The 16710-nt window shown below is 45.4% G+C and overlaps 1 protein-coding gene across 2 annotated transcripts in view; it reads right to left on the minus strand.

Moving 5' to 3' along the window:
• CDC40 (cell division cycle 40) overlaps positions 1-16710 on the minus strand; it is a 115573-nt gene that overhangs the window by 82939 nt on the left and 15924 nt on the right. For both annotated transcript variants that reach the window (XM_033939259.1, XM_033939257.1), the window contains exon 2: positions 6283-6369. In XM_033939259.1, coding sequence (XP_033795150.1) covers positions 6283-6369 — 87 coding nt within the window. The remainder of the gene's footprint in view (positions 1-6282; positions 6370-16710) is intronic.

The raw sequence follows: 16710 nt of genomic DNA on the forward strand, positions 1-16710 counted from the left end.
ACCTTGTGTTGGAGCTTTCTCCACCACGTCCAAGCCTTACGGAAAGCGAAAAGGAATTCCATTGTGGGGTAACGAAGAGACACCGCCGTGCTCGGGTTCTCATGAAGGAAGGAAACAAAAGATACAGGGAAGCAACAAGAAGCCAAAAGTCCTGGTGGGGAGTATCGACAGTGTGAAGTCAGTTGTTCGTGAATCCAGCGAAACAGCGATGCGACATTGTAGAGGCGTAGATCTGGGAGTCCAAGCCCTCCCTGTTCCTTACTTCGAGACAATTTATGGAACCCTATGCGGGCCCTACGGTCCTGCCAGATAAATTTCCGGATGATGAAATTATAGTGGCGCTCATCCTCCCGACTAACCCAAAAGGGGACAGATTGGAGTGCATATAAGAGTTTAGGGAAGAGAACCATTTTCACCAGAGCCACCCGTCCCATCAGAGATAAGGGTAGGGAGCGCCAACGCTGACAGAGGGTTTTAATACGACCAATAGCCGCCGAAATATTGGCGTCGTACAGCTGTTTCGGATTCCGGTATAATAAGATCCCCAAATATTTCAGCATCCCTTGTGCAATGCCAACCCCCAGGCGTTTATACCAAGGATCAAGAGTAGAGTCATGGAGAAGAAGAGCTTCAGTTTTATCATAATTGATTTTTAAGCCAGTGAACAGTCCAAAGGAGTTGATAATGTACATCAAATGGGGAAGATGAACATCCGCGCGTCGGACATAAAGTAGCATATCATCTGCGAACATGCTAATTCGAAATTCCGAGCCTCCCACATTCAAACCCTGCAGAGTCGGATCTTGCCGGATTCGGATAGCTAGAGGTTCAAGAGAAAGGAGGAAGAGCAAGGGTGACAAGGGGCAACCCTGTCGGGTACCTCGGCCGAGAGGGAAGGGGGCAGAGATCCCTCCGTTGATCATCAATTGCGACTGAGGACACGAATACAATGCAGACACCCAGCGAACAAAATCCCCTGAAATACCATAACGCTCAAGAACCCAAAAAAGATGGCGCCATGAAACCATATTGAACGCCTTTTCCACGTCAAGGCTGGTGATTAAGGCTTTATCTGAGGCCAGGTGAGGAAGTTGTAAAACCGCAAGAACCTTAAGCAAGTTCATAGAAGCATGTCTGCCAGGAACAAAGCCCACCTGGTCCTCGTGAAACAAGTCAGGGAGCATTGTGTTAAGGCGAGAAGCCAGAATGCCAGCCAATAGCTTCACATCCTGATTCAGGAGGGAGATGGGACGATAAGAGCCCAGCTGATCCATAGGTCTTCCAGGTTTCGGCAAAATAATCACATGGGTGCGGTTGTGTGTATTTCCCGGAGGTGTTTCCGAGCGAAGGCCCATAAAATAAGCCTGAAGAGAACAAAGGCCAGCAGGGGGCAATAACTTATAAAACTCCGGACCGAAACCATCCGGCCCCGGGGTCTTAGCCAATTTAAGCCGTCGGATGGCTGCTTGTAATTCGTCCCCACTGATCGGCCGATTGAGGATAAGGTGTTGGGAAGCAGATATTGTAGGCAATCTCAGGCCTGAGAAGAAAGCATCCCGAGCTTGGTCATCAGGTGGTTGCTCGGCGTATAGTTGTTGATAAAACTGGAGAAATTGGTTCGTGATCTCCTGTTGCTGGGTATACATCCTACCCGCCCCATCCCGGATAGACGTTATGACATGTCGTGCACGAGGTGGTCGAATCAGATTTGCGAGCAGACGTCCAGTCTTATTGCCCCAAGCGTGCAATTTATATTTATAAAAGTAAATGCTACGTGAAGCTCTTTGAGATAGGATATCATTTAACTGATGTTTTACCACCTGAAGTCGATCCCGCGAGGCCCGTGTTAGAGTCGAAATATGGGAACGTCGCAATTGGTACAGCTCCACGGTCAATGCCAGCAGTTCCCCGTCTCGTTTCTTCTTAGCTGCCGCTGAATAAGCTAGCACGTGGCCCCTCATAACAGCCTTAGCGGCTTCCCAGTACGTGACCGCGCTGATATCCCCCGTATCGTTAGTGGCTAGGAAGTCCTCCCACTTCCGCTCCAAATAGCTCGTAAAAGTGGGATCAGAGTACAAATGGGGAGACATCCTCCAAACCCTACCAGGAGAAGCCGAAGAAAACTGAAAAGTAGTTCCTAGAAGTGCATGATCCGAAACCAGCGGGGCATTCATGACAGCTCGAGACAGCTTAGAAAAAAGGCCCTCCGAGATTAGTATATAATCGATTCTAGTGTAAACATTATGAGGGTGTGAGAAAAAGGAGAAGTCGCTATCCCCCGGGTTCAGGGTCCGCCAGGCGTCGAGCAGTCTCAATTCACGAAGAAGGAAGGGTATTCCTTTATCAGTGGCCTTTAGATGCCTGCTTAGCAGGTTTGCGATCCACAAGGGGCTCCGCCACCACATTGAAATCGCCCCCTATGATCATCTGATGGGAAGAAAAAGGTGCCAAAAGGCCCACCAAGGAAGAAAAGAATGTGTGAGAGTAAATATTCGGAGCATAAATCGTGCCCAGCACCAGGGGGTAGCCCCATAGGTCCCCGATCAGAAACAGATATCTACCTTCAGGGTCCTTTAGTTCCTTATGAACAATGAAGGGAATGTTTTTATGTATCAATATTGCCACCCCCCTCTTCCGGGAAGAGAAAGCTGAGAAACCCACCTGTCCCACCCAATCCCTGCGAAGTTTGAGGTGTTCAGTGGTGGACAGATGGGTCTCCTGGAGGAAAGCTACATCACATCTCTCCCTTTTCAGATAGGCCAGAACCTTTGTTCGTTTTACCGGGGAATGGAACCCATCCACATTCAAAGAGTTAACATTTAGATTAGCCATAAGATGATAGAAAAACAAGATTAGGATATGATGAAAACATCCAAAGTCCAGAGCGGACCGAATGGGGGGCGTCCCAGCCATATCCCCCCATCTTTCCTGCAACGAAAAGTAAGCACCCGAGCAAAAGCCGCTCCATCCAGATAGAGAAAAGGACACCGTGCCACTGCCATCCATAAGGTACACAGCCAATCCATCCATACAAACACACACTCCTATCCCCCCTACCCACCCCAGACCCCGTCCCCCCCTCCCCCCTCCCCAGACTAATAAGTCTACCCCTGCACAACATAACAGCATAGAGATATCAGCTCCGGGCCGCCTCGAAGCGGTCATAAGGATAAGAGAGAAAAGCCCTAGAGAGACAGAAGATTAAGCAAGTTAAGTAAAGACATATATCACCCAGTGCCCATAATGGGGTGCCGGAGGAGTGCAAACCAGGAACAAACATCAAACCCATTTCACTAAGTAGGGTCTTATTAAGCATCGAAATCTTATACATGGAAACAGCTGCAAAGGAACACACAGCAAAAACAAGTAACAAGAAAAAGGCACATAAAGAGGTATGCTTCCCAAATAAGGACATCTGTGGAGGGGTCCCAGCCACCATCGTACCGGCCGTTAGGGCAGGCAGGGCTCGCAGGACCCCCTCCGACTCTTCTTAAAATCCATCAGGCAATGTGATACAGCCAGCACATGGTAACAAGTCGAGTCAAGGGCCATCAGAGCCTAAACAGTGTCCTCAGCAAACAACAAATCAGAAATAACAGCCCCAGACATAAGTCCAGTACCAAGAGTTGTGAGCAATCAAGCATGCCGTATAATCAGTCACCCACCCCGGGGAGATCCAGGGGGAGGGGAAGTGTTTGGAGAAATTGCTCCATGACTTGAGGAGTATCCAAATAGGTGACCTTATTGTTGTAGAAAATCCGGGCACGAGCCGGATACAGGAGAGTTACCTTAACACGGCGCTTGTAAAGTTCGTTACAAAAAGGAGCCATGGCTCGATGTTGGTAAGACACGTGGGGAGAAAAGTCCTGGAACAGTAGGATTTTTTGTCCTTCAAATTGTAGCTCAGTGCCTTTGCGATATGCAAACAGGATTCGCTCTTTCACTGCAAAGTTCAGAAACCGGGCGATCACGGGTCTCGGGCGTAGCTCGCCCTCTTTGCGGATTCCCACATGGTGTGCTCGTTCAATCAACACCGGGGTCAGAGGCGCCTGAATATCAAAAACCGTTGGCAGCCATGTTTCAAGACGGGCTCGCAAATCCACATCTCTCACCATGGACGGGATTCCAATGAATCGCAGATTGTTTCTGCGGCCTCGATTCTCCTGGTCCTCAGCACGTTCTTTTAGTGTAGAGGTGGATGTTTCCAGGGAGTGCAGCCTCTCCTCAAAATTATCCGTGCGCGCCTCCTGCTGCGCTATGCGATCCTCCGCTTGCTGCATTCGATTGGACTGAGACTCCAAGAATCCCATAATGGAGGTTTCCATCACAACCTCCTCCGGGAGAGCATTCCAAACGTCCACCACTCGCTGAATAAACTGCTTCTCTAACATGGTCTGGAAAGACGCCGGCAAGGATGGATCCGCGTCTGAAACTGGACCACCTGCTTTGGCTGGGGGTTACTTCGAGGTAGTGTGAGTGTGCTTCGACCTGGGAGTCAGACACTTTAATCACTACCGGTGGAACCGACTGCTGAGCTATCTGACCTGAGGAAACAGGGGAAGATACAGCAGATGACGTCGAAGAAAGAGCCGCTGCAAACGACGAAGGTCTGATGAGGCTCGAGGTGGAAGCAGTAGGCGCGTAGGAGTCGAGGCCGAGGACGCCTTCGAAGTCGAGAGATCAGTAGAAGATTCCATCTCGAAGAGCTTATCTACCAAAATACAACAACGCTTAAAAGCATGAGGCTGAAGTGTTTGGCAAGGTAGGCACGACCTAGGATGATGTTTCAGCCCAAGGCACTTGAGGCAGGGTCCGTGAGGGTCCGTAAGAAAGATCATGCGCTGACACTTGCTACACCTCTTGAAGCCTGTGACAGGCCGGGACATAGAAGGAAAAATAGCTACCGCAAGATCGAAGCCCTCGGGCTGTGGCCGAGCGGCCTGTGCTGAAAAATGGACGGAAGAAGAAAAAAAATATTTTTTTTTTAACAAAAAGAAAAGAAATAAAATAAGAACAGCGATTCGTGAGGAAAAAAATACAAAACGCAGTTCAGAGAAGGCACAAAGGAACGAAGTTAAATGCAGAGAGTCAAAGACGGACTTGGCTCCGCAGAAAACTGAGAACTGAAGAGACGCGCTCTGCGCTGGGCGGGAAGGCGCATGTGCGGTGCGGGCGACTCGAAACTTCGAGTTTCTTCAAGCAAGTCTGCTTGTGAGGTGTCCGCATCCGGGCTCCGTCGATGACGTCACCCATATGTGAGAATACCTGCCTGCTTGTCCTGGGATAATACACTAAACATAACAGAAAACATTCAGGAATAAGACCCCTAAAATTGCAACACAACTTTTCCAGCCATCAAACCAAGGAAAATCAATTTAAGAACGAATCAGGAGGAGGAAGTGGCAACAGCAGGTACTAGAAGGGCCTCTAGTACCACCCCAAATGGGGAACCCTTTGGTACTGCATTGCGAATGAATGGACAGACTACTCTAAGCTGAGATCCTGAGACTAGAGCCGTGGGGAACTAGTCACACACTCCATCAGGACAAGGAGCTGCAGAAAACACAGGGCTCATATGGACTAGACCTAGGGGGTCACATATCATAAACTGTACTCCAAGGAGTCAGGCAATTCCACCACCCAGTCTAAAATACAAACATCTGCTCAAGTGGAGAATACGGAAACACTCCTTAAACCGGCGATCACAATACTGAAAACTCAGTGTTCTCTGCTTTCATCTGCAGGATAAGGAATTATCATCCTGGCAGACCACCGAGATTTGATTTCATTAACACACCTACAAGACATATATATAAAACATTCGCAAAAGATGACTAAATATCTTAGGTCAATCAGCTTTTGCAGTGCTGAATTGTACATAACTTTGATATAAGATACATTTCTCCCTCCGTATTCATGGTTTCAGCATTCGCGGTTTCGAATATTCACAGTTTTTAGCTTGCTGGCTCCTCCCCCCAAATTACATCAGCTTGCATAGAGAAATCACTGATTCCCAGCACTTTCTTCACCGTGTTTTGCCTCTCCTTCAGGAACAGACCAGGTCTCCCACTATGTTATTTGCGGTTTCACCATATTCACAATGGTTTTTAATAGAAAACAGCGAATAACATATGAAAAAGTTATTCACGGTTTTTCTGTATTTGCGGTTCTGTTAATCCCCTATCACAGCGAATACGGAGGGAGAAGTATATATTTTTACTCCAAAGGGAAAAAGAAACCTGTAAAAACAAGTTTTGGGCAGGACACAAGTTGCTTTCTTACCTCTGGTGCAAACATGGTGTCGTAGGTGGGATTGTAGTTCACCTCCTTAAGCGATGGGTCCAGATGAGTCCCTGTCTCCACATCTTCCTGAAAGGCAAGAGAAGAGATGTGAACACAACACCCTCCTGACTGAGATACAACACAGTGCATATCTTCTGCACATCACCCTCAGACAGGCCCCAGTTGGCATCGGTACTAGGCAAGAATTCTGGCCAGAGGCACCATAGTTGCATCCGCTTACACTTCCTGTGGTGGCCGTGTTAGTCCACTCTTCAAGGTAATATGTCAAAATAAAACAAAAACTGGTCCGAGGAAGAAGGGGTTTACCTTTGAAAGCTAAGTTAGTCCAATAAAAAATGTATTCTTTTCTCCCCTGTATGTTTTTGTTTTATTTCTACATTTTCCTCTGAGAAATGATGGCAGATAAAGACCAACATGCCCAGTAAGGTGGTTGAGGTTATAATTACTGTACTGGTTAGTTTAGTTTATTCCTCTCTATGCTTTTTGAAGCGTGAACGTGCTCCTAAATTACCTGGGGAGCTGTCTGTGTGCTGGCAAAAAATAGCAGCAGTAGCCAGGAGTTGCTGGTGCAATTCACACATAGCAGCTAGCATTAAAATCTAACCAATCTATTTGAGGGTATACAGCAAACTCCAATCCGAAGGAGGGGGGGAGATAGTGGATTCCTTTCTCTTGCTTTTGACACTTCTTTGGATGTCTGGTCCTTCTTCGTTCTGCCATTGACATCTTTTGTCAATCAAAGTTTGCACCTCAGATCTAGCCACTGCAAGCTGAACATCGATTCTTTAGGATAGGGGAATGCCTCAGCACCCTGAGCTGGTGAGTTCAATTCACTCTCCCAAGTACCTGTCTAAAATATGTAAACCACACAGAAAAAGTGGTATACAAGGCCCACTTCCAGCTCTTTCAATACATGCAGAAGAAGTCAGGCTTTGCCACTTTAAAAAAATATATATATTGTGAATTGTTTTATGGTAAATTAAAAATGCTGCTTTATTACTATTATTATAATAAGAAAAACCAAGCTGATGAATAAAGGGGGGGGAACTGCTTTCTTGCACAAAAACCAAATTGTACACCGCAAGCGAGAAACCGTAAACAGCAGGAAATGAATTGAGTGACCAAGTATAAAAGAGGAGATAAACTAGAAACTTCAATGATCAGCAGAAGCTATAACCCAGCAGCCCATTTTCATCTCAGAATCAGGGAGTTTGTCAAATGGTGTACCATCAGAGGAAGGGGGGAATACAAAGCTATTCTACAGCCTAAGTGCTTATCTTATGAAATTCTTTCTACACTGCCATTCTGACACCGCCTATACTGCAGACCTAGCATGCCTCAAGCTAAAAAACACCTGTCCCAAAGAAATATAACAGCTATGTGGCCTTTAGTGCATCACCGGCACTTTCCCTGACTGAGAAACACAATAGCCATGCTGTTTTCACACGGATCCTGGGAAATTCTGCACAGCTCCATAGCACAGAATTTGCACACAGCTTCTCGCCGTGCAGAATTCTGCTCAGTACCACCACTGGGTCTCTCGTTCCCTTCTCCCACAGACAGTAGCAGCAGGAGGAGGAAGGGAAAGGGATTTCTATACTGCCTTTTTTTGTGGTTACACATTCCTAAGCCTTCTACATACTGTACCAGTACTGGTATTTATTTTGTACCTGGTGAAATGGAGGATTAAGTGATTCACTCTGAGTCACAAGGAGCAGCACTGGGATCCCCAGGGTGCCAAGGCAGCAGCTCTGCCACTAGGCCACTCCTCAACTCCAAATGAACTGCAGCACACTGGGTCATTTCTTTCTCCTTAGACTGTTTATGTCAACTGCAGGGGTCCCATAGTTCACATAAGCAGTCGAGACTAAGCTGGCGGAGGCAGAGAAGAGGAAATGACCCAATGGGCAGTGGTTCACTTCCTCCTCCTCCTGCAGTGCAATCTCTATGGGGAAGGGGGAGAGCCAGTTCTAGAAGTACAATGAAGAGGAGGACAGGGATATGTGTCATTGGAGAGGCTGGAGCTTAAAGAGGAAAATAGGAGAAAATTTTGGGCTTTAGAATGGGGAGGATTCTGTGCAAAAATAACTGCTACAAGCACTGCAGAATTTTCTAACATTTTGCACAAAATTCTCCCAGGAGAACCCTTTGCACCTTCTTCCCTTATAATCGACCCCCTGCAACCACTCAAAACCAGTTTCATTATGCAAGTTAGTCTCTATTTTCTTACATCTTTCTTCAGTCCATCCATTTTGACAATAAGTTCTCCGAAGATGCTGTAGATGAGACCAGAAGAGAGACTTACTTCTATTAGGTATTTACCAGTCTCTCAAGATCAGTCTTTTATGTGAATATGACTTAAATGCATTTCCTATGCCTTCAAAAAGAAAAGTTCTAGAAAGCTCATTTTGGGAAAATGGGATATTTGACAGTCAGATGCCAATGCAATAAATGATACATTTAAAAGTTTTTGTCCGAAGTGCTGAACTTGTGAACAAGCTCACAGCATATTTATCAGTACCTTGTCTCTGGCACCAGATCTTGGCCTTTACGAAAGAAGATGTAAAAGATCTACCTGAACTGGAAATAGTTTTCAAGGGTGATGATGCGGAGAAACTGAAAGAAATCTTGATGACCCTGAAAGACGTACTAAGTCAAACTGACAAGTTAAACAGTGATAAATCACCTGGACCCAATGGTATACATCCCAGGGTACATGAAATTGCTAATCTGCTGTTGGTGATATGTAACCTATCGCTAAAACTGTCTGTTCTGTAGTACCTGAAGATTGAAGGGTGGCCAATGTTACGTCGATTTTTAAAAAGGTTCTAGGGGAGATCCAGGAAATTACAGACTGTTAAGCCTGACTTCAGTGCTGGGCAAAACAGTGGAAACAATTATAAAAAATAAAACTGTGGAACATGTAGACAAACATGATTTAATGTTACAGAGTCAGCATGGGTTCAGCCGAGGGAGCTCTTGCCTCACCAATTTGCTAGACTTCTTTGAAGGTATGAATAAAGGTGAGCTGGTTGATGTAGTGTATCTAGATTTTCTGAAAGCTTTTGACAAAGTTCCTCATGAGAAGCTCCTGAGAAAATTAAAGTGTCATAGGAAAGAAGACCATATTCAGTTGTGGATTAGGAATTGGTTATTGGTAGGGTTAAATGGCCATTTTTCTCAATGGAGTAGAGTAAATGGATCTGTTCTGGGACTGGTGCTATTTAACTTATTTATAAATGATCTGGAAATTGGAACAAAAGTGAGGTGATTTAATTTGCAGACGACACTAAACTATTAAAGTTGTTAAAACACATGCATACAGTGGAAAAATTGCAGGCAGAACTTAGGAAATTGGAAGACTGGGTATCCAAATGGCAGATGAAATTTAATATGGACATTAGGGAAAATAACCCAAATCATAGTTCCCAGATGCTAGGTTCCATCTTGGGGGTCAGGGCCCAAGAAAAGATCTCTGTGTCATTGTAAACAATATGATGAAACCTTCCCCCAATGTGCGGCAAGGGCCAAAAAGCAAACAAGATGCTAGGAATTATTAGAAAAGGGATGGTAAACTAGACTAAGAATGTTATAATGCCTCTATCGCTCCACGGTGCAACCTTACCTTGAGTACAACATTCAATTTTGGTCGGCTTATCTCAAAAAAGATATTGCAAAACTAAAAAAAGTTCAAAGAAGAGCAACCAAAATGATAAAGGGGAAAGACTAAAGAGGTTAGGGCTCTTCAGCTTGGAAAAGAGATGGCTAAGGGATATAAGATTGAAGTCTACAAATCCTGAGTGGTATGGAATGGGCACAAATTAATCAATTTTTTACTCCATCAAAAATTACAAAAACTAATGGACACTCAAAAGTTACAGGGAAATACTTTTAAAACCAATAGAAGGAAATATATTTTCACTCAAATAGTTAAGCTTTGGAACACATTGCCAGAGGATGTGGTAAGAGCGGTTAACGTAGCGTTTTAAAAAAAGATTTAGACAAGTTCCTGGAGGAAGTTTCAAGTTCAAGTTTAATGCGAATAGAATTGAGTCGGTTCAGAGAACGGCCACAAGGATGGTCTTAGGACTCAAAAATCTTCCATATGAAGATCATCTGAGCAGGCTGCGCTTATACTCGCTCGAGGAGTGCAGAGAAAGGGGGAACATGATAGAAACCTTCAAATATATAACAGGCCGCATCGAGGAGGAGGAGGAAATCTTTACTCTTACGGGTCCCACGGTGACAAGAGGACATCCGCTAAAACATAGGGGAGGAAGATTTCATGGGGGACACCAGGAAATATTTCTTTACCGAGAGGGCAATTGATAGATGGAATGGTCTTCCACGTCAGATAGTCGAGGCCAATAGCACGCTAGACTTCAAGAGACGATGGGACAAGCAGATAGGGTCGCTAGAGAGGTATAATAGAGGATAGTTTCTCAAGGGTGGGAGGGATCTTGATTGGGCAGACTTGTTGGGCCGCCGGCCCTTTTCTGCTGTCATATTCTATGTTTCTATTGGACATTGTTCGAGAAGGTTACAAATTAGAATTTTCCTCTCCCGTTGCAGATTCTTTCTTGGTCTCCCCGTGTACAGGGGCTGCCACGAGAGATTCGGTGCGGAGCACTCTTCAGGTTCTTTTAGAGATTGGGGCCGTCATTCCAGTGCCTCTGGTGGAGTGGGGGCAGGGACGGTACTCCATTTACTTTGTTGTGCCCAAAAAGGGGGGTTCGGTTAGACCAGTCTTGGATCTCAAGAGGGTCAACTGCTTTCTTCGAGTCCGGCATTTCCGGATGGAAACTGTTGAGGTCAGTCATAGCGGCTGTTCAACTGCTGGAATTCCTTACAGCTCTCGATCTCAAGGAAGCTTATCTGCACATTCCCATCTGGCCGCCGCATCAGAAATTTCTTCATTTTGCAATCCTGGGACAGCACTATCAGTTTTGAGCCATGCCGTTTGGCCTAGCCACGGCTCCTCGGACGTTCTCAAAGGTTATGGTTGTGGTGGTGGCATTCCTTTGCCGGGAAAGTATTCAGGTGCATCCTTACTTGGACGACTGGTTGATCAGGGCGTCTTCCAGGCAGGACAGTTTGTCAATGACCCACAGGGTGATCTCTCTTCTTCAATCCTTGGGGTGGGTAATCAATTTTCTGAAGAGCTCTCTTATCCCGTCACAGTCATTGGAACATCTGGGAGTGCTGTTCAACACTAAACTAAACTAAACTAAACCTTAAGTTTATATACCGCGTCATCTCCACGGAAGTGGAGCTCGACACGAAGGTAAAGTGTTTCTTCCCAAAGACCGGGAGGAGAAGTTGCAGTCTCAGGTTCACATGCTTCTCCAGTTGCCAAGATCGAGAGTGTGGGATTATGTACAGGTTCTGGGATCCATGGTGGCTATGCTGGAAGTTGTGCCTTGGGCGCGCTTTCACATGAGACCATTGCAGCAGTCCCTTCTCTCTCGGTGGTCCCCGGTATCTCAGGATTACAATCGTCATCTGCAGTAGACACCGCCAGCATCGCTCAGCATGGCTTGGTGGCTCAGCGATTTCAATCTGTTCAAAGGCATGCCTTTGGCGACTCCAGCATGGATGATAGTTACCACGGATGCCAGTCTGTTGGGTTGGGGGGCTCACTGCCTTCAATCCTCAGCACAGGGAGTCTGGTCTCCGGAGGAAGCTCAGTGGCCCATCAATCTTCTGGAATTGAGAGCGGCCAGGCTCACGCTCCAAGCATTCCTACCCTTGATTCAGGGACGACCAATGAGGATTTTTTCGGACAGTGTCATGGTGGTGGCGTACATCAACAGGCAGGGCGGTACCCGAAGTTCTAAGCTGGCAAACGAAGCAATGATGCTCCTTCAATGGGCAGAACTTCATCTTCCTCTGCTGTCAGTGGCTCACATTGCAGATCAGGAAAATGTTCAGGCGGACTTCCTGAGCAGACATCTTTTGGATCCCGGAGAATGGGAACTCTCCGATCAGGCATTTGATCTCATAGTGCAAAGGTGGGGTCTCCCGGACATAGACCTCATGGCCTTGTCGAACAATGCGAAGCTTCCTCGATTCTTCAGTAGACACAGGGAGCAGGCGTCAGAAGGGGTAGACGCGCTGGCTCTTGCTTGGCCTCCGAGTTGTCTCCTTTATATGTTTCCTCTGTGGCTGATGATAGGTTGGGTGTTACATCGCATAACTCATTTTTCCAGCACGGTGATCCTGGTGGCTCCGGATTGGTCGCGTCGTCCATGGTATGCGGACCTGATACATCTGTCTGCGGGCGATCGGTTGACATTTCCAGTGACTCCGGACTTGCTTACTCAGGGTCCAATCAACATTGAAAATCCGTCCCACTTTGATCTTACAGCCTGGCTCTTGAAAGGTCATGCCTGAGACGTAGGGGATATTCCGAACAGCTTATTTCCACTTTTCTTCAAGCGAAAAAAAGATCCACCTCTGCCTTGTATGCTCGTCTCTGGTGGGTTTTCAATTCTTGGTGTGTTGCTCAGGGTCTGTCGCCCTTCCAGGCTTCTCTCTCTACCATTCTTTCTTTTCTTCAAGAAGGGGTAACCAAGGGATTGGCCTATAATTCTCTCAAGGTTCAAGTGGCCGCTATTGCTTGCTATAGAGGCCGGGTGACTCGTTCTTCCCTAGCGTCGCAACCGGATATCGTTCGATTTCTCAAAGGGGTGTAACATATTCGGCCTCCTGTTAAAAAGATCTGTCTAAGGTGGTCCTTTGGGAATTGCAAAAGCCGCCATTTGAGCCTTTGGCAAGTACTACTATAAAGGATGTGATGTTGAAAGCGTTTTTTCTGGTTGCTATGGCTTCGGCCAGGCGGGTGTCTGAGTTGCAGGTGTTATCTTGTAGAGATCCTTTTTGAGAATTTCGAGTTCCGGTGTGTCGGTCAGAACTGTACCTTCATTTCTTTCTAAGGTAGTCTCCCCCTTTCATGTGAACCAGTCTCTCTTCCTTCCGGCTTTCCGGAAGGAGGATTGGGGAGAGCGTTTTTCTTCTCTGCATTTGCTAGATGTACGTAGGATTCTCTTGCATTATCTCCAGATTACTAATGATTTTCGTCGTTCCGATCACCTCTTTGTGTTGTTCGCAGGCCACAACAAGGGTATGGCGGCGTCCAAGGCTTCCATTGCTCGATGGGTCAAGGAGGCCATTGCGTCTGCTTTCTTGATGTCGGGTAAGCGGTTGCCAGACAAACTTCATGCTCATTCCACTAGAGCGATGTCTACTTCTTGGGTGGAGTCCAGGGGTTTTTCTTTGGAGGAGATTTGTTGTGCGGCTACTTGGTCTTCTCGGAATACGTTTTTGAAGCATTACCGGTTGGATGTGGTGGTGTGTGCAGAATCTGCTTTTGGGGCTTTGGTTATTGCGGAGGCAGCATTTGCTTCCCACCCGGATTGAGAATTGCTTTGCTACATCCCACTAGTCTCTGGATTCATCTGCTGCTGTTGAAAAGGAAGGAAAAATGATGTTCTTACCTGTTAATTTTCTTTCCTTTAGACGCAGATGAATCCAGAGCCCCACCCTTTCTGGTTCTTTGCTCACTGTGTGTAAGTTGTGGGTTTCCGCAGTTTGTTTGAGTTGGTAGTTGTGTTCTCTATTCTTGTATTTGCACTTTGTTGTGGGAAATAAGTTTTTTCCATATGGATCATGTTTCTGATTCCGGATGCTTGGGCAAGGAGTAATACTGAAGATACAGAGAGTGTGCCAACCAATGGGACTACCTGTTATTCAATTCTCTATCTTCCCCTGCTGGTAGATGTGCATTATCCCACTAGTCTCTGGATAGGCTCGTGGGATCTCTTAGAGAGAGGAAGAGATAATGGTTACTCCAGATGGGCCATTTGGCCTTTATCTGCCATCATGTTTCTATAACCATAAAGCTCTATGACCTCACATTGCAGGTGTAAGGAGCCTTATCCTATAGGAAGAGGAGATGCAAATGTTAAGAGCCTTAGCCAATAGGGAGAGGAGGAGATAGTGGATGCTGTGGATGGGTCATTTGGCCTTTATCTGCCATCATGTTTCTATGTTTCTTATAAGTTTCATCATCTTTAGTATAAGCGAAGCTTCTTGAAGAATCTTGTGTGCTTTCAGATGGGCTTTTCCCACCCAGCCATCTCTCCCCCTTCTATAAGTTTTAACTTTACTGGAGGAAGATAAGTCCTACAGCTGAGTTTATAATAGACCAGTAAAACTAAACAGTTCAAAGAAGCTGCAATAATTGAAGCAAGAGGTAAGAAGAAGAAAAGGGTTTTTATGGCTTGTTGAGGTATGGATGGATTTTTGTGATTCTAAAAAGAAAGAAATGACATGTCTGAGAAATGCAATGTTCCTGTACCATTGTGCCTGTCCAGTCCCAGAGATGACAGGCTCTATATCCCTGTGCCTATCTCCTAAATCTTTCTATACCTTAAGAATCATATTTATCAGCAAGGGTGCCAAAAGCTAGCTTCCTTGTCTTCTCATCTAATGGTGCTTAATAACCGTAAACTGACAGACAGCATAAAGCACTCAGGCCACCACTGAGTGAAGAAGCTATAAAACACTTCCACAAAATCAATCTGCAAGCAATTTTACCTCAACAGATGCAATTAAAAAGTGCACTGAAAGACTATAAAACACATTCTGAATAATGCATGAATGAGACCCACAGCTCCCCCCCTTACCTCATTTTCCCCATGGTTCCCACTTAGTACCGTCTCCTTGTCTCTTAGTGCAACTCAAAGTGCAATACAGAATTGCCTCTGAATCGCTGGATATTCCACTCTGGTCTATCTGCCTCCAGTAAAGCAGCACTTCCCAAACTGTGGGTCAGAGAAACAGGGTTTCTGACCCTTCTTTTGGACGTCCACTGCAAATGAAGCCAGGTAGTGGCAGACAGTGGATCAGTAAATGTCCTCCCCATTGAAGGAGAATTCCTGTTGGACCCCTTCCTGAAGACCCCTGGAACATGGCCACAGGACTTAAAAACAGGCCAAGCTTGATTTCTGTACTTCTGTGGCAATTTCCCCCTACCTCTTTTCACAAACTCCGGCTCATCCGTTCTTTAATCTCAATCCTCAAAACTGATGCTATCACAACCCTTATTCACTCACTGGTCATTTCCCATTTAGATTATTGCAACTCCCTCTATAATGGAATCACCCAAAAAGAATTATTTCGTCTGCAGCTCATTCAAAATACGGCAATTAAACTCATCTTTAAAGTAGGAAAATAGGATCACATTACCCCTCTTCTGTGAGAAGCACATTGGGTACCCATAACACACTGTATCCTTAGAAAACTTTTGCGCCTCCCACCCTTTCTTGATAGACTCATCATCCCCTATTGCTCTACCCTTAGATCGGCTGATCAAAATTTATTAACCATACCTTCTAACAAGGAATTCTACTACACCAGAAATACTAATTTTTCCGTTGTAGCGCCATCTTTATGGAATGCCATGCCACCTCAACTCCACCACGAAAATTCACTGAACAAATTTAAGACTAAACTAAAAATGTTCTTATTCCAAGACACATACCATAGCGTCTAAATATCTTCTTTTCCAACAGTACAGCAGTATATTAAACAAACCGCTTTTAAGAAGCGATCCCTTATCTTGGTGTTTTATTTCGCCCCTCCCCTAATTAATTTAATAATATAATTATTAACTTTCCTCCCTCTTTATCCACAGCTCATGTTCGTATTTGTAATTTGTCTATTTAATGTGCACAATTTTTTTTTTCCTCTTAAAATTTATTGTAACATTATTTTTAGCTTTGTAAACCGTCCAGGTGCATGTCGATGGTCGGTATATCAAAATTTAATTAAACTTAAACATGGTACAACACAGCACAGATGATTATTACACTACATAGATCAGTGCTTGCTGTATGAAAAGAAAATTATGATATGGATGCAAGTCTGGAAGATACAGACAGGGCTGCAGGTTAAGGCCTACAGCAGCGAATCCTGTATTTCCTATATTCTCTGACCAGAGGTGAAAAAATGGACAGCAGGCCAGGCATGAGGCCTATGCATTGTATGCACAGAATGCAAAGCTTGGACAAGCGACAAGGTTGTCTTTCTGACAGTTGCCACTACAGATGAAGAAACAGCCTTTTGGAACATCAGATAACACTTGAACCACAGTTGCCTTGGTTCATGGAACATCGAGAGCATAAGCTGGCCTGCACGTATGCACAAACCACAGAGCACCTGGAGGACAGATTGGGGGCCGTTCTTGGAATTGGGCGTATGTCATGCATAGATAACCTCTGAAAAAGCCCCAAGCAGAAGGGTGTCAGGAGCAGATAATTTTAGGTGGTTTTGGCCATCAAAATCAATCTGATAACGACATACATAAGTAGAAAATTGCTTGTAAGACATACGCATTATGTTAAT

The sequence above is a fragment of the Geotrypetes seraphini genome, chromosome 3, assembly GCF_902459505.1.
Source record: "Geotrypetes seraphini chromosome 3, aGeoSer1.1, whole genome shotgun sequence".
Classification (NCBI taxonomy): domain Eukaryota; kingdom Metazoa; phylum Chordata; class Amphibia; order Gymnophiona; family Dermophiidae; genus Geotrypetes; species Geotrypetes seraphini.